The 23,363-nt window shown below is 39.0% G+C and overlaps 1 protein-coding gene across 5 annotated transcripts in view; it reads left to right on the top strand.

The window, feature by feature from the left end:
• The window catches only part of RABGAP1L (RAB GTPase activating protein 1 like), an 856,710-nt gene that overhangs the window by 538,365 nt on the left and 294,982 nt on the right, over positions 1–23,363 (top strand). For all 5 annotated transcript variants that reach the window (XM_030823945.1, XM_012511351.2, XM_030823947.1 and 2 more), the window contains 2 exons: positions 600–725; positions 3,194–3,337. In XM_030823945.1, the coding sequence (XP_030679805.1) occupies positions 600–725; positions 3,194–3,337 (270 nt within the window). The remainder of the gene's footprint in view (positions 1–599; positions 726–3,193; positions 3,338–23,363) is intronic.

Genomic DNA, 23,363 nt, shown 5'->3' with positions numbered 1-23,363 from the left:
AGTTTGTATATAATGATAGAGAGGAGTGAGACTTTTACCTTTAGATCCTTTTACATTGTTTTGATTTCTTTTTTTTTTTTTTTTTTTAAGACAGGGTCTCGCTCTGTCACCCATGCTGTAATGCAGTGACGTGATTTTGCTCACTGCAACCTCCACCTCCCAGGCTCAAGCGATCCTTCCACCTTATCCTCCCAAGTAGCTGGACTACACGCTCATGTTGCCACACCTGGCTAATTTTTTTATTCTTTGTAGAGACAGGGTTTTGCCATGTTGGTCAGGCTGGTCTCAAACTCCTGGGCTTAAGTGATCTGCCTGCCTTGGCCTCCCAAAGTGTGCTTTGGTTTTTTAATCATGAGTGTATTGCCTATTTTTAAAGATAGCCCAATAAATGAATGACAACATGATTAAAATTAACAAGAGAGGATAATTCATCTCAAGTAAGGAGGTCATGTCACTCTGCCAAAGACTGGCTCTGAAGGACTTCATTCGCTCCAGGCCTTTAGCTATTTATGCAGAGGACTAATAACATGAAGGAACTTTTCTGACATTCTGGCAAAATGCCACTTATTTATATTGTATATGTATATATTTTTCTGTAGATGCCAGAGGAACAAGCATTCTGTGTTTTGGTGAAAATCATGTATGACTATGGTTTGAGAGACCTCTACAAAAACAACTTCGAAGATCTTCATTGCAAATTCTACCAGTTGGAAAGACTAATGCAGGTAAATAAAAATTAGGAACTTTTATCACTCAGGGATTTGTTGAGTCATAGAAAAAGCCTAATAGAGTTGGTAAGCAATAATGAATTATAGAAGTTTAATGGAATATTATGGAAAATTTAATGGATTTAGTCTCAGACCATCATCTACAATGGTCTATCATAATATGTTTATTTAGCCATTTTACTGTTTTAAAAATATCTCACATTTTAAATGTTCAAGTTAAATATACTTTGAAGTGAGAATCTAATGAGTTTAATCATTAAGAGATTGCTAAGTATTGTTTGTAGAGGAATGAAGATATTTACAGAGTAAAAATTGAAATACCTAAGAGCTTTCTCCATACTAATTAGCACCACTTCCTTATGTGAGTCCACATAGAACACTTGGAAAAGCCAGAAAGATATTCATAAGAGAATAAAACATACCTAAAATACTGTAGGGATATATTTAAAATTTTTTAAATATAATTCCTAATCTCAATGTTGTTGTGCTTGATAATATGTATTTATAAATGTGTGTGAGAAACATGCATCCTTTTATATATACCAAATATTACATAGTAAAAAAGATTGTGACCACAGGCAAAGTGATTGACCAGAGCTGACAAAAGGAATTTTTAACTAGCTTTGGAGTTCCACCTGAAGTTGATAATCTTAAATTTATAATGGGTCTATGTAGCATGTTTATTCCCAAAAGGGGTTTTGGGAATCCAAGAGAAATGTGAAGGAAGTACACGGATGGATTGATTCCATATTTGGGAAGGGTAAAATGGTTGAGGAAGGAGGTTCGTGGAATGTGAGAGCAGAAGATGCTAGTAGGAGCTCATTGATATGAACTGCCAGGGGATCCATAGGTGTCTAAAGAGGGAAGTGAAGCCAATAGGAGACTGAAAGATTAGAAGAACAGGGCAGTAGAAGATGAATTTGCAGTGAGGTTAAAGGAACAGTTTATTGGGAGAAGGGAATGTAGGAGGGTAGAAGACTTTAAAATTGAAAAGAAAAGGAGGGAGGGATGGAAAATGAGCCATAAGTACAATGACAAATGGGCAAGGAGGAAAAAGACTGTGTAGAAGAATCTGGTAAGTATGGATATTAACAGCAATAAGCTCCTTTTTAACGATTTAATTCTACCAAGTAAATATTTGGGATTGCTCACTTTTTGCCTTTTATTTACAAAAAAGTTCATATATTTTCAAAGGTCAGTATTCCTAAGGGCTTTGAGAATCAAGTAAATATACCTAATAAATAACAAATTTGTGGTACTGTGAAGAACCTCAACCACATTTTTCTATTAGCACTTTTTTTTCAGTTAACTGAATGAGCATTTGGACATTCCATTTGAAGTACCTAACGGGCACATTTGGCTATTTTTCAAAGAGAGCATGTAGTTCAAGAAATGGCTTATTTTGTTTTTTATTCTTCTTTTTGTGGTCTATTTATGAAAACAAATTGAAGGTGGCCTTTGTCTTTCAGTTATGGTAATAGCTATGCTAATACTTTGTACCTTGCTGTTCATGCTTTTGAAAACTATTTGCTTGTTTAAATTGGGGGAAAAAAATAAAGTTACCATAAAGGCATTTTTAGGAGATATCCAATTTTATATATTATACCTTTGCACAATTTCTTTGCTTTGCCATTTTTAATATGTTGAAGACAGATTTCTAAATAGTTTGTCATGGCTTGGAATTTTCTAAGTGTTCAAAAAATATACTGAAACATCATAGACCCCAGATAATGTTGGCATTAGATGATTTCCAAAGAGAAGATACATTTCTTTTCTAGCTAGTTAAGAATTGAACCCTGGGCTGGGTACAGTAGCTCACACCTGCAATCCCAGCACTTTGGGAGGCCAAGTCGGGCAGATCACTTGAGGTCAGGAGTTCAAGACCAGCCAGGCTAATATGGTGAAACACTGTCTCTAGTACAAAATACAAAAAATAATCAGGCCTGGTGGAGGGTGCCTGTAATCTCAGCTACTTGGAAGGCTGAGGCAGGAAAATGGCTTGAACCTGGGAGGCGGAGGTTGCAATGAGCCAGGATCATGCCACTGTACACTAGCCTGGATGACAGAGCAAGACTCTTATCTAAAAAAAAAAAAAAAAAAAAAAAAAAATTTTACCCTGAATGGGGATGCTATGACTTGACCCTGGAGTCAAGATACTCATTAGACTACGGATGCTCTGGTAGAATGAGAATTTTGCAAGAATCAAGAACAGTCAAGTGAGCAAGAGATGGTCTTTCTTAGTTGTTTATAATGTCTGTTTTTATTTTCCTTAATTATTTGTCATATCCCTAATTCTCATCTGCTGTCATCACTTCTGTGCAATTATATAAAAGACAACCAATACTAGAATAGAGTTACAGCGATCATAGAAAGCTGTTTGTAAGTTGCAGTTGTGGCAGGAACTTCATTGTTCTGCTGCAAGCTTCTCATTGCTCCTCTTCCTAATTTTCCACTTTGACTTTTAGGAACAGCTACCGGACCTGCATAGCCATTTTTCTGATCTGAACCTGGAAGCTCATATGTATGCATCCCAGTGGTTTCTCACTCTTTTTACTGCCAAGTTCCCACTCTGCATGGTGTTCCACATCATTGACTTACTGCTTTGTGAGGTAGAGTGACTCCCATCTTTCACTAAGCCAAAATAGAAAGTAGTTTCTACTAAAAATGGTTACAGTTTTCTTCCTTTTGTTTTTGCCTGTGACATTAGCCATAAATACTCACTGACCAAAAAGTTGTATTTGAATTTTCAGTAAAAACTATTTTAATTGTAATTTTATTATTTCTGAGGAATGAAAATATTAAGGCATATATAATTCCTACAAAGTAAAATGGGTGATTAAATTTGCATAATTAAATTCATAATAAGCCTATATCTGTATAATAATGTTTTACCAGTATAAAATGCCTTTAAGGCTAAATAAATGAATTTAGAATTGGGTGTTTTTTAATATTAATGCAGTTATACTGCAAAAGTGAATATAAATGAGATTTTTATAATAACTAATTTCTCAAATCATCAGATATCTTTCTGTTTATCATGTTTGGGACTGCTGCCAAATGATGAGACAAATGATAAACTAAAGCTATTATGTCATATAATTATATTTTTATTCAGTAGAATATTTCAAAAATTAGTTTGTAAAATTTCTTAGGTGTTTATATTTGTGTATTTTATTGTTTTTAGTTCCTTAGATGGCTGTATTTATTTACTCTTTTAAAGAAACAAACAGTATTATGCATATATACGACTTATATTGGTCATCAAAATGTTTGACTATCTTAGCAGTAATAGGGAATTTGCCAGATAAGAAGTGTATATTTTCAATGGCAGTATAAATGCATATAAAATATAGCTATCTTAAAAAGCAGGACTAATCAAAAGTATAAGCTTATCTACGTGATTATAAGCTTAATATATAATCTAGACAGTTTTGTATTACTATGCTTCTTAAGGTAAACATCCTTCCTTTTAAAAAAAATTTTTTGTATAAATTTAAGGGGTACAAGTGATGTTTTGCTACGTGGATATATTGTGTAGTGGTTAAGTCTAGGCTTTTAGTGTAACCATCACCTGAATAATGCACATTGTACCTGTTGAATAATTTCTTATCCCCTACCCCCCTCTCACTGTCCCATGTGAGTCTCCAATGTCTATTATTACAAATTCCGTGTCCACGTATACACATTATTTGGCAGTATTTGACTTTCTGAGTTGTTTTACTTAACATAATGGCCTCCAGTTCCATCCATGTTGCTGCTAATGACATGATTTTACTCTTTTTTATGGGTGAATAATGCTGCATTGTATGTATATACCACGTTTTCTTTATCCAATCATCCACTGATGGACACTTAACGCTGATTTCGCATCTTTGCTGTTGTAAATAGTGCTGCGATAAGCATACAAGTGCACGTATCTTTTTTTTATACAATGATTTCTTTTCCTTTGGATAGATACCCAATGGTGGGATTGCTGGATTGAATGGTAGTTCTATTTTTAATTCTTTGAGAAATCTCCATACTGTTTTCCATAGAGGTTATACTAATTTACATTCTCACCAGCAGTGTGGACTCTTTTCTCTACATCCTCACTAACATCTGTTATTTTTTGACTTTTTAATAATAGCCATTCTGACTGTCATAAGATAATATCATGTTATGATTTTAATTTGCATTTCTTTGATAATTAGTAATGTTGAACATTTTTTCATATGCTCATTGGCCATTTGTATATCTTCTTTTGAAAAATGTCTGTTTATGTCCTTTGCCCACTTTTTAATGGAGCTAGTTGGTTTTTCTGTTGTCATTGAGTTGTTTAAAGATTTTTCTTTCTTTTCTTTTCTTTTCCTTTTCTATTCTCTTTCTCTTTTTGAGATGGAGTCTCACTCTATCACCTAGGCTGGAGTGCAGTGGCACGATCTCAGCTTACTGCAACCTCCAGCTGCCAGGTTCAAGCAATTCTCCTGCCTCGGCCTCCCGGGTAGCTGGAACTACAGGCACACACCACCATGCCCAGCTAATTTTTTGTGTTTTTAGTAGAGATGGGGTTTCACCATGCTGGCCAGGCTGGTCTCAAACTCAGCCTCCCAAAGTGCTGGGATTACAGGCATGAGCCACTGCTCCCGGCCAGATTCCTCTTTCTTAAAAGGAAAGTCTAATGATTTTAATCACACTAGGAATTAGAAGTTTAAATGTAAAAATAAGATTTAAAAAGATGCGATGTATAAGCTATATAAAGCATAAAAATGTTATTTCTCAGCCTACTAAAACAGTAACAATTATACATGCAGGCAAGGCTGGTCTTTTGCTCTTCAATGGCTTTAGTTAGTACTTGCCTAATACCTGAAGGTCACAAGTCATTTGTAAGCATGTAAGAGTTTTAATCATTTGTACTGTAGTTTGATAAATAAGGGTTCAGTGACTTGCCAGGCTTGCAGAATAGGTTTCCAAATCCTGAATATGTAACAGCTAGAGAATCTGATTTATAATATGTTAATTCTCTGACTTGTTTTACTTACAAATTAGTTTGTAAAATGCCTTTCTAAATGTATCTTAAAGGAAGAATTCAGAATTAGAAGCTAAAACTTTATTCAAAGTCAACATGGTGTGATCACAATATTCACAAAGCATATTGGGTCATTTGTACCAAAAACTCTACCTGATTATCCAAATTGGTGTAGTGAACAGTTCCAACTCTGCTATTTTATAGGGCGGTACTCTTTGAAAGTATAAACCAAATTCACATCTTCGAGTTCTAGAATATTAAAATAAGCTAATGCTAAAAGTTTTGACAAATATTCATAGACTTTTTATGTACTGAGCTGAGTTTAGTATTTCATAAAAATAGGAAAGTGGGGGTATGACATTTTAACAGTTTTTGAGTTATATATAGTATGAGCTTGCAAATATTTATTACTGCTTCATAATTTTTGCAGAAAGATTAATTTCATACTAGATTGGTTCTATAGTGTTCATTATAGAAAAGAGAATAAAATTAATGTGCTTAATCATAACCAACTAAATGTGATTTCTCAGTCACTTTTCCTAGAGTGGTATCTCTGCCCTTCAGTTCACTGGGATGGTGACTTTCTAAAGTTGTCTGCCTGAATGGTGGCACCCGTGGCATTGGAACATTGTCCACGGGTTTTCTGGAACCTAGATTCAAATTTTATCTTGAAGATACATGAATTTCTAATGTCAGTTAAGAAAACTAGCAACATTTGTGCTACAGAAAAGATAAATAAATTTATTAGCCTTCCCATCACTTGTCAACTGTGACTTATAATCAGTGTTTGAAAGGTCATAATGTTCATTAATAAGAACATCATAGATACTACCTTTCCTCCCCTTAAACCCGTACTCTATAGTGTTTAAGGAAGTTGGAAAACTTTTCAAAACATAGGTTGTAATCATAGCATCATGATGTTCAGGGAAGTAAATGGTAACATCCTTTACCAGTAAAGTTGCTTTTCAGAATAATCTATTGGAAACAATATTGTAGTGTGCCTCAGGATATTTATTCTTTCCACTAACTCATCTTTGTCAAGAATTATTTTACAAAGGAAATTTTTGAATAAACTTTTACTTCCTGCATGTCTGTGTTTTCTTTTTGCCCCTTTCCTTCTTGTAGTTTATAAAATATTTATATCAAAAGCTATTATTTCATATGTGATGACATATTCCAAGAATTGGTAACACAGTTTTAGATAGATTATCCATAGGTATTTGTTTTTGTCATCTCCTCTCCTCTGTTTTTAAGAAAACAATTTAAATTTTGAGGTTATGACTCAATGTTTAGTTAAAAATGGAAGGATAGGAAACTCTCAGGTAGAAAAGTGTTGACTTTTCAAAGTTTTACATTCTGATTTTTAACACATGCAACATGTTTCCTCAAAGATCCCATTGCAAAGTGAAAAAGACAGACATTGAGTTTGAAACTTTATGCTTAGAAGACGTATCATGACATGCTTTCCTAAGCTATATTATTTTAAAGATTTCTTCATTTATTCTGAGGTTAAGCCAATAAAGTTAATTTAGCAGAAAAGAGAAGAATTTTATAGACCTTGACAATGCAGCCTGAGTGAACAACTGCTAATTATTAATAGTTTTATTTAAACTATTTGCTTAAACCTGAATATATGATAACATGGGTTAGTTAATTCCAGAATGATGGATAGCAATGGGATTTGAAACTGGAGTTTAAAAATACATTTTCTTATGTTAAGATGAGTGAAAATCTCTTTTGATTGTCTTTTAGTCAGTAACTGAAATGAAAATCATTTTTAAAAAAACAAACCTATATCTTATTATCTGCCTTTATCTGTTTAGCAAGATAAGAGTCTAAATGTATTAACATTTATAGTGTAAATATTATGCTATTAACCTACCAATAATAAAACATTGCAGTCTTTAAAATAACTTTTTATTGAAGTATAATAACAGATAAAAGAAAATTTGCAAATATTAATGTAGAACTTAATGATTTTTCAAAAAATGGACATAATGAAGTAACCAGCACCCAGATTTTAAAAAGAACAAAAAGGAACATTAGCTGTATTTCAGAAACCCTCTTCCTGTTTACTGCCCTTTTCCAGTAACTACGCTCTGAAGAGTAATCACTTTCCTGACTTTTAATGCCATAGTTTAGCTTTGCTTGTTTTGGAACTTTATGTATATGGAATTGTAGAATATGAACTCTTTTCTGTCTAACTTTTTTCCGTCATCATTATGTTTGTGAGATTCATCCATATCATTGCATTTAGGCATGGTTTAGTTTTCCATTCTCCCATTCTATTGTTGATGGTTATTTGAGTTGTTTCTAGTTTCCAGAAGGCCATTATGAATAGTGCTTTGTGTGAATCCTTTGAACTTTCTTGAACTTGTCTTTTAGTTAACGTACCTATGCACTTCTGTGAGTACACATCAAGGAGTAAAATTGTTGGGTTAGGATGGACATACATTCAGCTTTAATGGATACTGCCAAACAGCCTTCCAAGATAGCATGAGCATTAACTTTGAGTTGTTTTTATTCAATAAAGACCTTTCTTGTGATCAAGGGCAAGATTTTGTTCTGTTTTGTTTTGTTTTGTTTTTTAGGTCGCAGATAATGGGTCAGATTAGAGTCCATGAATATGCAACAAAATGAAACTCATTTGTTGATTGGAATGATTCACTTGATCTCTGAAGTTGCATACAGACAGATTGAAAACTAAGAACTGGACCTAAAAGTAGAGTCCCTTTAGTGCTTTTCTGAGAGAAGTTACTATGATGGGGAAAATCCAGCAAAGTATTTTCAGTCTTACAAAGAGCAATGTAGAGACGGTATGACATTTGAGTTAGGATATTGGACTTTTTAGTCAACCTTTCCTAGACAGCCTTGTTCAAGTTACTTGACCTATGTAAATCTCATTTTCTTTATTTGTGTAATGAGACTAACAATACCTGTCTGTCAGGTTTAGTGTAAGAATTAGATGAGATTATGATACCAAGTACTTACGTACTCTGCCTACTATACAGCAAATATTCAATTAATAATAACATTGCCCTTCAGTCTGCTCCATCCATCTGTATAGCCCATTTAGTTGCTTCTTAATTTATTCAATTATCTAGGTTTCTAATCACCTTCCCCTCCATCACCCAGTGGTTGAGATGCTTCTTTGGTAAAAGCAAAATTTTAAGTGAGTAACCTTAATGGAAGCTTCATTCTATTTTCTTTTTCAGTAGTGATTCAAGTACTGCTCTAAAAGTGTTTTTTGCTTCTCCTCCACATTCGTTCAAAAGACATAAGGAAAATACCGGTATTTCTTTTAGTCTTCACAGAATAACTGACAGCCGGTGTTTGAAGTTGACTCTTCCCAGATAGTTCAGTTTTTAGAGTACCAAATATGTTCAGCTTTATATAGTAACTTGGTATTTTCATGAAATTTAAGGAAATCATTGACCCTTCAAATTAGAGTGTATCTTCTGCTTCTCTTTTCTTCTTAGGATGTTGAAAAAATGACAGTACCACATTATTTGATTAAATATCACCAGGTATAATTCTTTCAAAGCAGTTTTCAGAAGTTGTTATCTGAAGAGTAGATTCATTATTTATTACACAATATTCTCCCTCCTTATCCCCATTCTCCCCCACAGAAAAACTCATCAGAGTGAGCTTAATACAAGCAGGATAAGACTCTGACATAGGGGAGCTGGCAAGATGGCCAAATAGGAACAGCTCTGGTCTGCAGCTCCCAATGAGACCAATGCAGAGGGCGGGTGATTTCTGCATTTTCAACTGAGGTACCCGGTTCATCTCACTGGGACTGGTTAGACAGAGGGTACAGCCCATGAAGGGCGAGCAGAAGCAGGGCGAGGCGTCACCTCACCCGGGAAGCACAAGGGGTCGAGGAACTCCCTCCCCTAGCCGAGGGAAGCCGTGAAGTACTCTGCCGTGAAGGACGGTGCTATCCAGCCGAGATACTACACTTTTCCCATGGTCTTTGCAACCTGCAGACCAGGAGATTCCCTCGGGCGCCTGCACCACCAGGGCCCTGAGTTTCAAGCACAAAACCGGGCAGTCGTTTGGGCAGACACCAAGCTAGCTGCAGAAGTTTTTGTTTGTTTGGTTTTGTTTTTAACCCAGTGGTGCCTGGAATGCCAGTGAGACAGAACTGTTCACTCCCCTGGAAAGGGGGCTGGAGCCAGGGAGTTGAGTGGTCTGTCTCAGCAGAACCCACCCCCATGGGACCCAACAAGCTAAGATTCACTGGCTTGAAATTCTCACTGCCAGCACAGCATTCTGAAGTCGAGCTGGGATGCTTGAGCTTGGTGTGGGGAGAGGTGCCGCCATTACTGAGGCTTGAGTATGCAGTTTTCCCCTCACAGTGTAAACAAAGCCTCCAGGAAATTCGAACTAGTTGTGGAATCCACCGCAGTGCAGCAAAGCTGCTGTAGCCATAGCACCTCTCTAGATTCATGCTCCTCTGGGCAGGGCATCTCTGAAAGGCAGCAGCCCCAGTCAGAGGCTTATAGATAAAACTGCCATCTCCCTGGGACAGAGCACCTGGGGGAAGGGGTGGCTGTGGGCGCAGCTTCAGCAGACTTAAACGTTCCAGCCTGCCAGCTCTGAAGAGAACAGTGGATCTCCCAACACAGTGCTCGAGCTCTGCTAAGGGACAGACAGCCTCCTCAAGTGTGTCCCTGATACCTATGCCACCTGACTGGGAGACACCTCTGAGGAGGGGTTGACAGATACCTCGTACAGAAGAGCTCTGGCTGGCATCTGGCAGGTGCCCCTCTGGGATGAAGCTTCCAGAGGAAGGAACAGACAGCAATCTTTGCTGTTCTGAAGCCTCTGCTCATGATACCCAGGCAAACAGGTTCTGCAGTGGACCTCTGGCAAACTCCAGCAGACCTGCAGAAGAGGGGCCTGACAGTTAAAAGGAAAACTAGCAAACAGAAAGCAATAGCATCAACATCAACAAAAAGGACACCCATGCAAAAATCCTATCTGAAGGTCACCAACATGAAAGACCAAAGATAGATAAATCCAGGAAGATGAGGAAAAACCAGCGCAAAAAGGCTGAAAATTCCAAAAACCAGAATGCCTCTTCTCCAAAGGATCACAACTCCTTGCCAGCAAGAGAACAAAATTGGACGGAGAATGAGTTTGTCAAATTGACAGAAGTAGGCTTCAGAAGATTGGTAATAACAAAATCCTCTGAGCTAAAGGCACAGTGCAAGGAATCCAAGAACCTTGATAAAAGGTTACAGAAACTGCTAACTAGAATAACTAGTTTAGAGAAGAACATAAATGACCCGATGGAGCTGAAAAACACAGCACGAGAACTTCGTGAAACACACACAAGTATCAATAGCCAAATTGATCAAGTGGAAGAAAGGATATCAGAGATTGGAGATCAACTTAATGAAATAAAACAAGAAGACAAGATTAGAGAACAAAGAATGAAAAGGAACAAACACATCCTCCAAGAAATGTGGGACTGGAAAAAGACCAAACCTGCGTTTGACTGGTGTACCTGAAAGTGATGGGGAGAATGGAACCAAGTTGGAAAACACACTTCAAGATATTATCCAGGAGAACTTCTCCAACCTGGCAAGACAGGCCAATATTCAAATTCAGGAAATACAGAGAACACCACAGAGATACTATTCCTTTGTGGAACCCCGCAAAGAGCAACCACAAGACACATAATCGTCACATTCACCCATGTTGAAATAAAGGAAAAATGTTAAGGGAAGCCAGAGAGAAAGGTCGGGTTACCCACAAAGGGAAGCCTGTCAGACTAAGAGTGGATCTCTCTGCAGAAACCCTACAAGCTAGAAGAGAGTGGGGGCCAATTTTTAACATTGTTAAAGAAAATAATTTTCAACCAGAATTTCATATCCAGCCAAACTAAGCTTCATAAGCGAAGGAGAAATAAAATCCTTTACAGACAAGCAAATGCTGAGGGATTTTGTCACCACCAGGCCTGCCTTACAAGAGCTCTTGAAGGAAGCACTAAATATGGAAAGGAAAAACCAGTACCAGCCACTGCAAAAACAAAACAAATTGTAAAGACCATCAACACTATGAAGATACTGCATCAACTAATGGACAGAATAACCAGCTGGCATCATATGACAGTATCAAATTCACACAAAACAAAATTAACCTGAAATGTAAATGGGCTAAATACCCCAATTAAAAGACAGACTGGCAAATTGGATAAAAGAGTCAAGACCCATTGGTGTGCTCTATTCAGGAGAACAATCTCACGTGCAAAGACACACATAGGCTCAAAATAAAGGGATGGAGGAAGATCTACCAAGCAAATGGAAGGCAAAAAAAAACAAACTGGGGTTGCAATCCTAGTCTCTGATAAAACAGACTTTAAACCAACAAAGATCAAAAAAGATAAGAGCATTATGTAATGGTAAAGGATCAATGCAACAAGAAGAGCTAACTATCCTAAATATATATGCACCCAAAACAGGAGCACCCAGATTTGTAAAGCAAGTTTTTAGAGACCTACAAAGAGACTTAGACTCCCGTACAATAATAGTGGGCGATTTTAACACCCCCACTGTCAATATTAGATCAATGAGACAGAAAATTAACAACGATATGCAGGACTTGAACTCAGCTCTGGACCAAGCAGACCCAACAGACATCTACAGAACTCTCCACCCCAAATCAACAGAATATACATTCTTCTCAGCACCACATCACACTTATCCTAAAATTGACCACAAAATTGGAAGTAAAACACTCCTCAGCAAATGCAAAAGAATGAAATCATAACTAACAGTCTCTCAGACCACAGTGCAGTCAATCAAATTAGAACTCAGGATTAAGAAAATCACACAAAACCACACAACTACATGGCAACTGAACAACCTGTTCCTGAATGACTACTTAATAATGAAATTAAGGCAGAAATAAATAAGTTCTTTCAAACCAATAAGAACAAAGACACAACGTACTAGAATCTCTGGGACACAGCTAAAACAGTGTTTAGAGGGAAATTTATAGCACTAAATGCCCACAGTAGAAAGCAGGAAAGATCTAAAATCGACACCCTAAATCACAATTAAAAGAACGAGAGAAGCAAGAACAAACAAATTCAAAAGCTAGCAGAAGACATGAAATAACATCAGAGCAGAACTGAAGGAGTTGAGAGACATGAAAAACCCTTCAAAAAAATCAGTGAATCTGGCCAGGCGCAGTGGCTCAACCCTGTAATCCCAGCACTTTGGAATGCTGAGGTGGGCGGATCACCTGAGGTCAGGAGTTTGAGAGCAGCCTGGCCAACATGGCAAAACCCCATCTGTACTAAAAATACAAAAAAAATTAGCTGGGCGTGGTGGCGTGTGCCTGTAGTTCCAGCTACTTGGGAGGCTGAGACAGGAGAATCGCTTGAACCTGGGAGGCGGAGGTTGCAGTGAGCCATGGTCATGCCACTGCACTCCAGCATGGGTAATAGAATGAGATGCCATCTCAAAAAAAAAGAAAAAAAATCATTGAATCCAGGAGCTGGTTTTTTGAAAAGAGTAACAAAATAGGTAGACCGCTAGCCAGACTAATAAAGAAGAAAAGACAGAAGAATCAAATAGACACAATAAAAAATGATAAAGGGGATATCACCACGGATCCCACAGAAATACAAACTGCCATCAGAGAATACTATAAACATCTCTACACAAATAAACTAGAAAATCTAGAAGAAATGGATAAATCCTGGACACATACACCCCCCAAGACTAAACCAGGAAGAAGTCGAGTCCCTGAATAGACCAATAACAAGTTCTGAAATTGAGGCAGTAATTAATGGCCTACCAACCAAAAAAAGCCCAGGACCAGACAGATTCACAGCCGAATTCTACCAAAGGTACAAAGAGGAGCTAGTCCCATTCCTTCTGAAACTATTCCAAAAAACAGAAAAAGAAGGACTCCTCCTTAACTCATTTTATGAGGCCAGCATTATCCTGATACCAAAACCTGACAGAGACACAACAAAAAAAGAAAATTTCAGGCCAATATCCCTGATTAACATCGATGCAAAAATCCTCAATAAAATACTGGCAAACCGAATCCAGCAGCACATCAAAAAGCTTATCCACCACGATCAAGTTGGCTTAATCTACTGGTGTGCAAGATTGGTTCAACATATGCAAATCAATAAACGTAATCCGTCACATAAACAGAACCAATGGCAAAAACCACATGATTATCTCAATAGATTCAGAAAAGGCCTTTGATAAAATTCAACACCCCTTCATGCTAAAAACTCTCAATAAGCTAGGTATTGGTGGAACATATTAATAAGAGCTATTTATGACAAACTCACAGCCAATATCATACTGAATGGGCAAAAGCTGGAAACCTTTGAAAACTGGCACAAGACAAGGATGCCCTTTCTCACCACTCCTATTCAACATAATACAGGAAGTTCTGGCCAGGGCATCAGGCAAGAGAAGGAAATAAAGGGTATTCATGCCCTCTCTCACCACTCGTATTCAACATAATATTGGAAGTTCTGGCCAGGGCATCAGGCAAGAGAAGGAAATAAAGGGTATTCAAATAGGAAGAGTGGAAGTCAAATTGTCTCTGTTTGCAGATGACGTGATTGTATATTTAGAAAACCCCATTGTCTCAGCCCCGAATCTCTTTAAGCTGCTAAGCACCTTCAGCAAAGTCTCAGGATACAAAATCAGTGTGCAAAAATCATAAGCATTCCCATAGGCCAATAACAGACAAACAGAGAGCAAAATCGTGAGTGAACTCCCATTCACAATTGCTACAAAGAGAATAAAATACCTAGGAATACGACTTACGAGGGATGTGAAGGACGTCTTCAAGGAGAACTACAAACCACAGCTCAAGGAAATAAGAGAGGACACAAACAAATGGAAAAACATTCCATGCTCATGGATATGAAGAATCAATATCATGAAAATGGCCATACTGCCCAAAGTAATTTATAGATTCAGTGCTATTCCCATCAAGCTGCCATTGACTTTCTTCACAGAATTAGAAACAAACTACTTTAAATTTCATATGGAACCAAAAAAGAGCCCGTATATCTAAGACATTCCTAAGCAAGAAGAACAAATCTAAAGGCATCATGCCACCTGACTTCAAACTATACTACAAGGCTACAGTAACCAAAACAGCATGGTACTGGTCCCCTAGACTGATGGAATAGAACAGAGGCCTCAGAAATAACACCACACATCTACAACCATCTGATCTTTGACAAACCTGACAAAAGCAAGCAATGGGGAAAGGATTCCCTATATAATAAATGCTGTGGGGAAAACTGGCTAGCCATGTGCAGAAAACTGAAACTGGACACCTTCCTTACACCTTATAGAAAAGTTAACTCAAGATGGATTAAAGACTTAAACGTAAGACCTAAAACCATAAAAACCCTAGAAGAAAGCTTAGGCAGTACCATTCAGGACGTAGGCGTGGGCAAAGACATCATGACTAAAATATCAAAAGCAATGTCAACAAAAGCCAAAATTGACAAATGGGATCTAATTAAACTAAAGAGCTTCTGCACAGCAAAAGAAACTCATCAGAGTGAACAGGCAACCTACAAAATGGGAGAATATTTGCAATCTATTCATCGGACAAAGGGCTAAAATCCGGAATCTACAAGGCACTTAAAACAAATTTACAAGAAAAAAAAATCCCCATCAAAAAGTGGGCAAATGATATAAACAGACACTTGTCAAAAGAAGGCATTATGCGTGCAACAAACATGAAAAAAAGCTCATCATCACTGGTCATTAGAGAAATGCAAATCAAAACCACAATGAGATAACATTTCACACCAGTTAGAATGGCAGTCATTAAAAAGTCAGGAAACAACAGATGCTGGAGAGGATGTGGAGAAATAGGAATGCTATTACATTGTTGGTGGGAGTGTAAATTAGTTCAACCATTGTGGAAGACAGTGTGGCAATTCCTGAAGAATCTAGAACTAGAAATACCATTTGACCCAGCTATCTCACTACCGGGTGTATGCCCAAAGTATTATAAATCATTCTGCTATAAAGACACATGCACACGTATGTTTATTGCAGCACTATTCACAATAGCAAAGACTTGGAATCAACCCAAATGCCCATCAATGATAGACTGGATAAAGAAAATGTGGCACATATACACCATGGAATACTATGCAATCATAAAAAAATAATGAGTTCATGTCCTTTGCAGGGACATGGATGAAGCTGGAAACCATCATTCTCAACAAACTAACACAGGAACAGAAAACCAAACGCCGCATGTTTTCACTCATAAGTGGGAGTTGAACAATGAGAACACATGGACACAGGGAGGGGATCATCACACACCAGGGCCTGTCGGGTGGTGTGGGGCAAGGGGAGGGATAGCATTAGGAGTAATACCTAATGTAGCTGATGAGTTGATGGGTGCAGCAAACCACCATAGCACATGTATACCTATGTAACAAACTCGTACATTCTGCCCGTGTATCCCAGAACTTAAAGTAAAAGTATAATAAAAGTTATTTAAATTTAAAAAAATTTTTAAAGTCTCTGACATAAATATAAATGTTTCTGAAAACTCTAGCAGTTGTAGTTGGCCACAAAGGTAGAGAAAAAAATGCATTGACTAAACCAATAAAAACCATATAGGCTATTGTAAAGTTATACTTACCAACAGAAATTTTCACTGCCGGAAAAGTCTCTCTAAAATCTCATTTCTGGACCCCAACTCTTTCCCACCTACAAGAATCCTTATGGTTCTTACATCAGTTGACTTATAATTCTGTCTTGTGCTTTTATTAATTTTGGTATTACAGAGAAAGGGAGAAATCTCAAGTTAAAATGGCAGAACCATTGTCTGTGCTTCTTATGACTTTTAGAGGAACATCCATTCATTCAATCAACATTTGTTGAAATAAATAAATTTACATAAACCTAAATCTAACCAAGTCTCTAGCACTATTGCAGTTGAGGGATAAACAAAAAGTAAAAAGCAGATAAAATCCTTGCTCTCATAATGTGTTTGTCCTTGTAGATGAGACAGATAATAAGCAAATGACTAAGTAGAATATATAACCAGACATAAAAAGTGCCATGGAGAATAATGAAGGAAAAGATACAGCAAATATTAATAGGCCCTTTTTATTATTTTTATTATTATTATTTGAGATGGGGGTTTCACTTTGTTGCCCAGGCTGGAGTGTGGTGGCATGATCATGGTTCACTGCAGGCTCAAGTGATTCTTACACCTCAACCTCCGAGCAGCTGGGACCACAGGGGTACACCACCATGCCCAGCTACTTTATTTTTATTTTTAAAAGTGACAAGGGCTCCCTGTATTACCCAGGTTGGCCTCAAACTCCTGAGCTGAAGCGATTCTCCCGCCTCAACTTTCAAAGTCCTGTGATTACAGGCATGAGCTACCACACCCAACCATAACAGGACCTTTTTTGACCATTGTAAAGACTAGGTTTTACTGACCTGAGATAGGAAACCATTGGGGGGATTTGAGCATAGGAGTGACACACACTGATACAATTTTATTCTGATCACTCCAGTTTCATTGTTGAACAAAGATTGTGGGGAGATCAGGGAGAGAAGTTGGAGACCAGTTAGGAGGCAGTTGCAGTAATCTAGGTGGGAGATGGTTGCTTGGACCAAGGTAGGGACAGTGGTTGGATTCTGGAGAAGTTTCAAAGGTAGCCGCAACAGAATGTGCTGATGGATCGACTGGGGTACGTTTTATTAATTACATGTTCTCATTTAATGTGGTAGTGAGAGAGCAGGGTGGCTGGTTTTGTGGTTTCTACCCTTCTAGGAGCATCTTGTAAAAGATGATTTTGTGAAGTGACTGGAGAATATTATTGTTATCTGCTTTGTTCTGGCAATGCTCAGATTGCAATAGCTCTGCAATGTTTATTCTAGAAGCAGGTTTGGATATGTTTGGGAACGTTTAAGGTCAATATTTGCATCTCTAAATAAAAAATAGTGGAATAATTATGGAAGATGAACAACAGGAGAGTAAGCATGTCAAAACCAATGCTTTTAAATAAGGGTACATATTTATTTCTAAAAATAGGAGTGATATTTTGCTCCAATAAAATCAGACCCATATTACTTTGAAGATTCATAAAGACTTAGACCTGTTAAACAACCTTCACTATATTCAGTTGTTGTGTGTTTAGTTCTCATGATCAGAACAAGGATCACTGACTTCAAGTTATAGGATTTTTTTTCCTAATAAAAATTGTCCATTTCCTTATGAGTTGGAATAACTAAAGTTACTTCATAGTATTTTTTGGTGCAGAAAAACTCATAGTAGTTAAACTGTGTACATTGATTGAATAAAATGACTAGAGAAGTTTTAAAAAATTTATGATTAAATATTTAAAACATACAAGAAAGCATTGTTAAAATGGGAAAAGTTCCCTTAACCCCCTCACAGAGCATGAGGTGGGAGTGTGGCTTTTTCAGTGCCCCGCTGCTCAGACCTCTAGGGGGTACATGCAGACAGGCAGGTCTTGGGGATCTGACCCTACAGCAGCAGCTAGGGATGAATGCTTACAGCTCCTGAAGCCCCAGTGGGTGTGTTACAGTGTGCTCTTTCAGTTTAGCTGTCCGCAGGCGGCTTGTGTTAATCAGCTCAATTAGACTCTCTGCCTTATTGCAAGGACAGTGGGCTTTCTGTATCCTGGGGTTCTTGCCTTGGTGTACTAGAAAAATCAGATCACACGTGGGCTTGGGAGGATGGGTACAAGGTTTTTTATTGAGTGGTGGTAACTCTCAGAAAGATGGATGGGGAGACCAGAAGGGGAAGATGGTGGTGAGAGGTGACAACGTGCTAGCAGCCCTCGCTAGCTCTTGGCACCTCCTCGGCCTCGCCATCCACTCTGGCCGCACTTGAGCCCCTCAGCCCACCCTCAGGGGCACTGTGGGAGCCCCTCTCTGGGCTGGCCGAGGCCGGAGCTGGCTCCCTCTGCTTGCAGGGAAGTGTGGAGGGAGAGGCGTGGGCGGGAACCAAGGCTGTGCGCAGGGCTCATGGGCCAGCACGAGTTCCAGGTGGGCGCGGGTTCGGCAGACCCCCGCACTGGGAGCGGCTGGCAGGTGCTGCCAGCCCTGGGCAGTGAGGGGCTTAGCACCCGGGCCAGCAGCTGTGGAGGGTGCGCCTGCCTGCACCATGCTTGAATTCTCGCTGGGCCTCAGCTGCCTCCCCGCAGGGCAGGGCTCAGGTCCTGCAGCCCGCCATGTGTGAGCACCCCCCAGCCCCCGCACGCCCGAGCCTCCCCGACGGACGCTGTCCCCTGCTCCGGGGGCCGGTCCCACCGACCACCCAAGAGCTGAGGAGTGTGGGCGCACTGCGTGGGACTGGTGGGCAGCTCCACCCGCGCCCCCAGCACGAGATCACTAGGCGAAGCCAGCTGGGCTTCTGAGTTGGGCAGGGACTTGGAGAACTTTTATGTCTAGCTAGAGGATTGTAAACGCACCAATCAGCACTCTGTGTCTAGCTCAAGGTTTGCAAACACACCAATCAGTGCTCTGTGTCTAGATAATCTAGTGGAGACTTGGAGAACTTTTGTGTCTAGCTAAAGGATTGTAAATGCACCAATCAGCACTCTGTGTCTAGCTCAAGGTTTGTAAATGCACCAGCCAGCACCCTGTCAAAATGGACCAATCAGCTCTCTGTAAAACGGACCAATCAGCTGTCCGTAGAATGGACCAATCAGCTCTTTGTAAAATGGACCAATCAGCAGGATGTGGGTGGGGCCAGATAAGAATAAAAGCAGGCTGCCCAAGCTAGTAGCAGCAACCTGCTTGGGTCCCTTTCCACCGTGTGGTAGGTTTGTTTGTTTTTGCTGTTCCCGCTAAATCTTGTTGCTGCTCACTCTTTGGGTCCGCACTGCCTTTATGAGCTGTAACAATCACTGCGAAGGTCTGCAGCTTCACTCCTGAAGCCAGCGAGACCACGAAGCCACTGGGAGGGACGAACAACTCCAGACGCGCCGCCTTTAAGAACTGTAACGTTCACCGCGAAGGTCTGCAGCTTCACTTCTGAAGCCAGTGAGACCACGAACCGTAAGGGAGAAACTCCAGACACATCTGAACATCTGAAGGAGCAAACTCTGGACACACCATCTTTAAGAACTGTAACACTCACCACGAGGGTCTGCGGCTTCATTCTTGAAGTCAGTGAGACCAAGAACCCACCAATTCTGGACACAGTGGTTTTCCCCTGCAGTCGGGCTGCCCAGCAGCTAGCTTCTTTTCTCTAAGAAATTTTCCCTGATCACCTATTCTTAAATGGATATATCCTTTTACTTTCTCTCTCAGCCCCATGTGGTTGGTGTTTATTTATTGACTGACTGACTTACTCTTCCAACCTCCCCAGCCAAACTTCGCGTCACTCCATCAGTCAGGGGCCTGCTGGTGTCTGCCGGTGCCTGCTGGTGTGTTCTTCTGCTGGTGTGTGTTCCTCCCAACATCCAGCTGCTTGTGTTTGTGCCCCCAGGGTCTTGGGGATTTTATAGACATAAGATGGGGGTGTGGCGGGCCAGGGTGGTCTTGGGAAATGCAATATTTGGGGATGAAAACAGAAATGCCTGTCCTGATTTAGGTCCGATGGCACAGGCCCAGGGGTGGAGCCCTTGCCAGGAACCCAACCCTTCTCCTCCCAGCACTTCCTTGCCCCTATCCTATATCATTGAGACATACATTGAAGTGCTATGTATCTTATCTTTAGAAGTAAAACAATGTCAATGAGATTAGAAGCTTTATATATACCTCTTCCTGACTACACCTTCTTTGGCCTTCCTCAGGAGAACTATTATGAAGAATTTAGTGTTAATCATTCCCATCCATGTCTATTTTTTTTACTACATATGTGTGTATCTCTGGACAATTTATAATTGAAAATATTTGAAAAATATTATTGCAGTCTGATATGGTTTTGATATTTGTCCCTTCCAAATCTCATGTTGAAGGGTAATCTCCATTGCTGGAGGTGAGGCCTTGTGGGAAGTATTGGATTATGGGGGCAGATATTTCATGAATGGTTTAGCACCATCCTCTTGGTAATGAGTGAATTCTTATTCTGAGTTCATGGGAGATATGGTTGTTTAGAAGACTGTGGCACCTTTCCCTCAAACCCTGCTCTCGCTTCCTCTTTCACTGTATGATGTGCTGGCTCCCCCTTCTCCTTCCACTATGATAGTAAGCTTCCTGAGGCCCTCACCAGAAGCAGATGCTGGCACTGTGCTTCGTGTACAGCCTGAAGAACTGTAAGCGAAAATAAAACCTCTTTTCTTTTTTTATTTTATTATTTTTTTTAATTTTATTATTATTATACTTTAAGTTTTAGGGTACATGTGCACAACGTGCAGGTTTGTTACATATGTATACATGTGCCATGTTGGTGTGCTGCACTCATTAACTCATCATTTAGCATTAGGTATATCTCCTAATGCTGTCCCTCCCCCCTCCCCCCACCCCACAACAGACCCCAGAGTGTGATGTTCCCCTTCCTGTGTCCATGTGTTCTCATTGTTCAATTCCCGCCGATGAATGAGAACATGTGGTGTTTGGTGTTTTGTCCTAGCGATAGTTTGCTGAGAATGATGGTTTCCAGTTTCATCCATGTCCCTACAAAGGACATGAACTCATCATTTTTTATGGCTGCATAGTATTCCATGGTGTATATGTGCCACATTTCCTTAATCTAGTCTATCGTTCTTGGACATTTAGGTTGGTTCCAAGTCTTTGCTATTGTTAATAGTGCTGCTATAAACATACATGTGCATGTGTCTTTATAGCAGCATGATTTATAGTCCTTTGGGTATATACCCAGTAATGGGATGGCTGGGTCAAATGGTATTTCTAGTTCTAGATCCCTGAGGAATCGCCACACTGACTTCCACAATGGTTGAACTAGTTTACAGTCCCACCAACAGTGTAAATGTGTTCCTATTTCTCCACATCCTCTCCAGCACCTGTTTTCTGACTTTTTAATGATGGCCATTCTAACTGGTGTGAGATGGTATCTCATTGTGGTTTTGATTTGCATTTCTCTGATGGCCAGTGATGATGAGCATTTTTTCATGTGTTTTTTGGCTGCATAAATGTCTTCTTTTGAGAAGTGTCTGTTCATATCCTTTGCCCACTTTTTGATGGGGTTGTTTGTTTTTTTCTTGTAAATTTGTTTGAGTTCATTGTAGATTCTGGATATTACCCCTTTGTCAGATGAGTAGGTTGCAAAAATTAATCTCTTTTCTTTATATATTACCCAGCTTCAGGTGTTCCTTTATAGCAACGCATGAACCAGACTAACACACACTCACTAGTTTATCAAGTCTACCTCCAAAATAGGTCTTGAACCTTTATTCTTTCTCCAAGTCAGCATTATCTCCTATTCAGTAACTTCCTATCTGTTCTTCCCACTTGTCCTCCTGTCATTTTTTTCCCATTATTCCCCATGGCATCCAGAGAGGATTTTATAAAACACATAACCAACTACATTCCTCTACTGAAAACCCTTCTGTGGTTTCCCACTAAATAAAACTCACGTTGTTTCATTTGGCCTGCAATTATTCCCTTCCTTCCTCCCCGGTGGTATCCAAAGGTCAGCCTTTCTCCTGCTCTTTGTACTGGAACACTGGTCTTCTTTTAGTTTCTGGAACATTTAAGATCTTTTCAGATTGAAAACATTTGTATATTTTTTAGGACAGCAGGGATGTTAGTTTTAAAAAAAGAAAAACATTTTTTCCTCTTTTTGCTTGGAATGAACTATTCACTCTACGTTGCTAGCTACTTCCTCTAAGAAATTTTCCTTGATCACCCGTTCTTAAATGGATACATCCTTTTCCTTTCTCTCTTAGCACCCTGTGGTTGGGGTTTATTTATTGACTTACTTTGTATTGCTTTTAAAATGCCTATTTCCCCCACCAGATTATAAATTTCTGAAAGGAAGAGCTATGTCTTTTTTGTGTGCAGCTGAATGCCTAGTATCTAACTTCACATATGGTAGACATACTCGAAGTATCTGTTGAAGGAAAATAGGAATGAAGAAGTAATGGACATAATTATTTTTATCATCTTCATTTAAATTCTACAGGCTGAAAAATAACTTTGCTCTTGAGTTTTAAGAGGAAAAAATAAGTTGTTTTAGTTTAGATATTTTAAGAAACAGAAACCTAGACATAGTAGCTCCAGTACAGTGGGGGTTTATTGTAAAGATAAAGGAAATCCAGGAGAAGTTGAGCAAGTAGACTTCAGGAAGGACAGGCACCAAAGTTAACCTAGACACTCATCTGTATTATTCTCTGTCAATCTCTATGGATCAGATTTTCTCCCCTCTTTCCTGACCTACCTCTTTGTAGCTTTGTTTTTTTTACAGGGCCTAAAAGATCTCATAAAAGTCTACATGATGTTTTAACTCTAATACCAAAGCTCCTGGTAATCTCCCTATGTGTCCTTAGATAAAATTACTGAAGGGAGAGCCTGATTGGTTTTGCACATATTTTAAAATAAAGTCTGCATAGTCATAGGTTACCTTAGGCCAGTTGTCAATCTCTCATCCATTGTGCTGTGGTCAAGGAATAGGATTTGGGTGAGTCACATTACCTACAATCCATTCAACAGGAA

This window comes from Nomascus leucogenys, chromosome 12 (genome assembly GCF_006542625.1).
Source record: "Nomascus leucogenys isolate Asia chromosome 12, Asia_NLE_v1, whole genome shotgun sequence".
In the NCBI taxonomy this organism is placed as follows: Eukaryota; Metazoa; Chordata; class Mammalia; order Primates; family Hylobatidae; genus Nomascus; species Nomascus leucogenys.
Note: the sequence above shows the minus strand (reverse complement) of the source record. Positions and strands in the feature narration are given on the sequence as shown.